The 3554-nt window shown below is 40.2% G+C and overlaps 1 protein-coding gene across 1 annotated transcript; it reads right to left on the bottom strand.

The window, feature by feature from the left end:
• Positions 1-745: 745 nt before the first annotated feature.
• On the bottom strand, positions 746-3077 carry LOC134335218 (uncharacterized). Its single transcript, XM_063017713.1, has 5 exons — positions 2960-3077; positions 2413-2688; positions 1208-1878; positions 1009-1120; positions 746-910 (listed from the first exon to the last, which is right to left on the bottom strand). Exons 1-3 carry the CDS (start codon positions 3043-3045, stop codon positions 1566-1568), a joined length of 675 nt encoding a protein of 224 aa, XP_062873783.1. The 5' UTR covers positions 3046-3077; the 3' UTR covers positions 746-910; positions 1009-1120; positions 1208-1565.
• Positions 3078-3554: the final 477 nt, after the last annotated feature.

Here is a 3554-nt window from a genome sequence, read left to right as displayed (position 1 = left end):
CAGCTCACCTCTTATGTGGTAGAACTGCGGACAGGATCCTGAAGCCCATCCATTCTGCATATTTTCAATGACATGTTACAGTCCTGTGTTTCTTGCTGTTGCTTTAATATCTTGCTCATGCTGTCCTTTAATGCTATTGCTGTCCTTTAATGCTATTGGAACTCTTCCAGCTGCATGCACAACTGGCTTTGCATTTTCTTTAGCTGTATCTTGTATGTAAATGGAAATACAGTGAACCCTCTGAAGAGGAATCTGGGAATTTTTGTACTATGGAGTCAACAGAGTAAGGTGAAGCAGTCAGATCAGTGTTAATTCGATACACTCTTTTTACAAGCTTCAAATCTGCACAGGCTCTATCACCAAGCAGTGAATCGAGTCCTTCAGGAACAACTGAGAAGAGTAGCTTGTGCACTTTGCCTTTCACAGTGACTTTTAGCTTACAGGTGCCTAGACATTCAGTGCTCTGTCCATTATAATCTTTCAGTGTATTTCCTTGTATTTTTGGCCTTTCTTTCATTGATGTGATGTCAGACATGCTGATAAGATTTGCTTTTGCACCAGTATCCAATTTCAGTGCGACTATAGTCCCATTTATTTGTAGTGGTGCTAGCCATGTCTCGTTCTTTTTTGGCAGCAACACTTTAATCTGACCCAAAACAGCAGCTCTACTTCATCAGTAATAGAAAAGTGAACTAATACTGTAACAGTGTTTAACATATTAGAGAAACAACACACACATCAGTGATATTTCTATAATTCTACTTTATTTTTACTCTAATTAAACAGACTGAAGATCTGTGGAGTCTCTTCAGGTTGATCTTGAATATCATGGACAGGGATCTTCTGTGGTTGTTGGACTGCACTGGTGAGGATATTTTAGCACCAGAAGTTGATGTACAGCTGTGTGACACTACAAACATAATCAAGTCATATTAGCCAGTGTTTCATGTTCAGGATCACTGACTGTATTTAAACATTTAGAGTACTGATACATTAGGAGTGATGTACCATGATGCGCTGGTGCTGGTCTGCTAGTCTCCTCTAATCTCCTTTCGTCATTTACAACACAGTGTACGATGTGCTGGAGCTTCCTGTGGTTCTGGTCTGATGGTCTGACAGGCTGTGAAAATGAAACTTGATCAGATTATAATTCAACTGTAAGTTTATTTAGAGATTAAGCAGAGAATTTAACATGTTCACCACTGACTTTTGAATATTCCCAGCAGTCTCATGCAGCTAGCGAAGCACCTCAGCTGGGTTCATACATGGGTGCTGGTGAAGGATTGTGGTATAGTGTGACTCTCCCTCAATAGTCCTACAGGCTGTGGAAATAAAACTGCATTAGTGCATCATTTTCTTCTTCTTTTGGCTGCTCCCATATTTAGGCGTGGCTGCCAGTGATATTTATTATATTTATTCTATTTTACCTTGTAGTCCTGCACACTTGCTATTGTGTTAGTTTGCTCTTGTTTTACTGGGAAGAGGGGAAATTTTAGCCAAATATAAAATATAAGTTTTGGATTAATGTGTGTGTGTGTGTGTGTGTGTGTGTGTGTTTTAGGGATTTAAAAGCATTTGATGTTCAGCAGCTGCAGTATTTCTGCCATCAGCTGTAATTCTTTTTCCAGCATCTTAGCCATCTTCTGCAGTTCCTCAGCCAGCAGTCGTGGTTCTACAGCCAGCAGTCGTGGTTCCTCAGCCAGCAGTCGTGGTTCTACAGCCAGCAGTCGTGGTTCTACAGCCAGCAGTCGTGGTTCTGCAGCCAGCAGTCGTGGTTCTTGTGCTTCTTTGGACAACAGCTGTGGTTCTTGATCAGGTTCCTTCCTGATGAAGCGCTGCTGGATGTATTTGGCTCTGATGTAAGATTCCACATCGTCCCTGAAGAACAGAGAAAGAACCAGATAATAACACACACAGTGAGAGGCTTTAATAGTAGATGTTTGATCTGAAGGAATCTTTACAGTAACACGATTCATTTTACACACATGATCATTACAACCTCAGATTAACCAGCATTTTAATTTTATATTCAAACTGTTTTCTCAGTAAAGACAACAAATGAAACTGTACAGACTTAAATATCAACAGTTTCTAACTGGATAAGTTATTAAATACGTTTATTTGGAAGCTTAGTGATGCTGAACAACATGGATTAAGACCAGGACTGAGTTTTGATGGGTCTTAGTTGTGCACACAAGGACATTTTCTTTATTTTAAACCATTTAATGATGTTTTGAGTAACAGTTTTGCTTCAAAACAACTTTTCTTGTTACAGCTTCTGTCAGAGGGGAGCGTTTTTTAATCCTGTATCTATCTGTACTGTGTATCAGTAGTTTTTATATAGATCCTGACCAGACTAACAGTCCCTGCAGCTGTAGGTCTATAGAATGACCAGATTCTACCATATTTTACCACAGTAAAGGAGGTATCTGATCTCCATCAATATTTTCTCCCAGATTAACGCTGGCCCATTCCGGCTCGGGCCGGCCACACTCGCAGCACGTGTCGTTCCCCTCGATAGCCCTGATCTTCTGTACTGGACTTTCATCTTTCTGTGAAGGTCCTGTGGTCAGCACTGACTTCACCTCCTGACCTGATGTGCTGTTAAAGGCCGTGATGATGCTGCTCTGTATAGCGCTGATCCAACCCTGTCTCGTCTCCTCTGAATCAGCCTGCAGTGTAACACTCCTACACACACACACACACACACACACACACTGACTGTACACTATACAAACATCTATAACACAAGCTAACGTGTCTTTATATCATATCCTGTAATGAATAAAGCAGAATGTTAATAATACTTCTGTATTACACGTAACAGTTTATCTGATATATAACTACCATGAAGTGAACACCTCTGTATAACACCCACTTTATATCATGCTAAAATAACAACACAACGTTTCATAAATACATAAAATTCTGGTCAGGGTCCCTGTTCAGCTGGACTCACTTTGTAGGTGTGATGATCTGGAAGCAGCAGCAGCGTCGGGTTTCCTCACACGGTTTAACCGAGCACAGACGCAGATCCTCCACCATCACGGTGGTTTTATTCTGCACACACACACACACACACACACACACACACACACACACACACACACACAGTATTAAATTAAAAGTCTAATTACAGTCTGAAAGAGGACGGGAGCTTCGTTTTATTTGATTCATCATTTAATCGTTTCATTATTAACAGAACTTGCTGTTTTCAGAGCTTCATTCAGAGCTGGTGACTTAAGCTATAAGTAACAGCGTCAGGACGCCAGATCCTTTATATTTAAATCTTATTTTTATTGTGTTTGGGTCGAGCTTTCCATGTACAGCAAACACTTGCTGGTAGAGGTAATAAAACTACACAGTAAGCAGCCAGTGAATGATGGTGTTTAAGGAAACGTGTTTGTTTAAAAGGATTAAAGATGATTTTCTTTACACAAGATGATATTTGAACAGGATGCTGCAGTGTGCAGGAGAGCTTCAGTAAATCTGCTTCATACATTAATATGATTCTTATTTTTTATATCATGAACATGAGGACTTGTTAGACTCAC

This window comes from Trichomycterus rosablanca, chromosome 2 (assembly GCF_030014385.1).
Source record: "Trichomycterus rosablanca isolate fTriRos1 chromosome 2, fTriRos1.hap1, whole genome shotgun sequence".
In the NCBI taxonomy this organism is placed as follows: domain Eukaryota; kingdom Metazoa; phylum Chordata; class Actinopteri; order Siluriformes; family Trichomycteridae; genus Trichomycterus; species Trichomycterus rosablanca.
The sequence above is the reverse complement of the archived record's forward strand: the minus strand, read 5'-3'. Positions and strand labels throughout refer to the sequence as shown.

What these genes read in the sequence shown, in the direction of transcription:
- LOC134335218 (XM_063017713.1), bottom strand. Translation starts at nt 3,045, where the DNA reads ATGGTGGAGGATCTGCGTCTGTGCTCGGTTAAACCGTGTGAGGAAACC. An exon ending in CAGATCATCACACCTACAAA is followed by an intron (nt 2,689 to 2,959) that starts GTGAGTCCAGCT and finishes GTGTGTGTGTAG; the next exon opens with GAGTGTTACACTGCAGGCTG. An exon ending in CAGATACCTCCTTTACTGTG is followed by an intron (nt 1,879 to 2,412) that starts GTAAAATATGGT and finishes TCTGTTCTTCAG; the next exon opens with GGACGATGTGGAATCTTACA.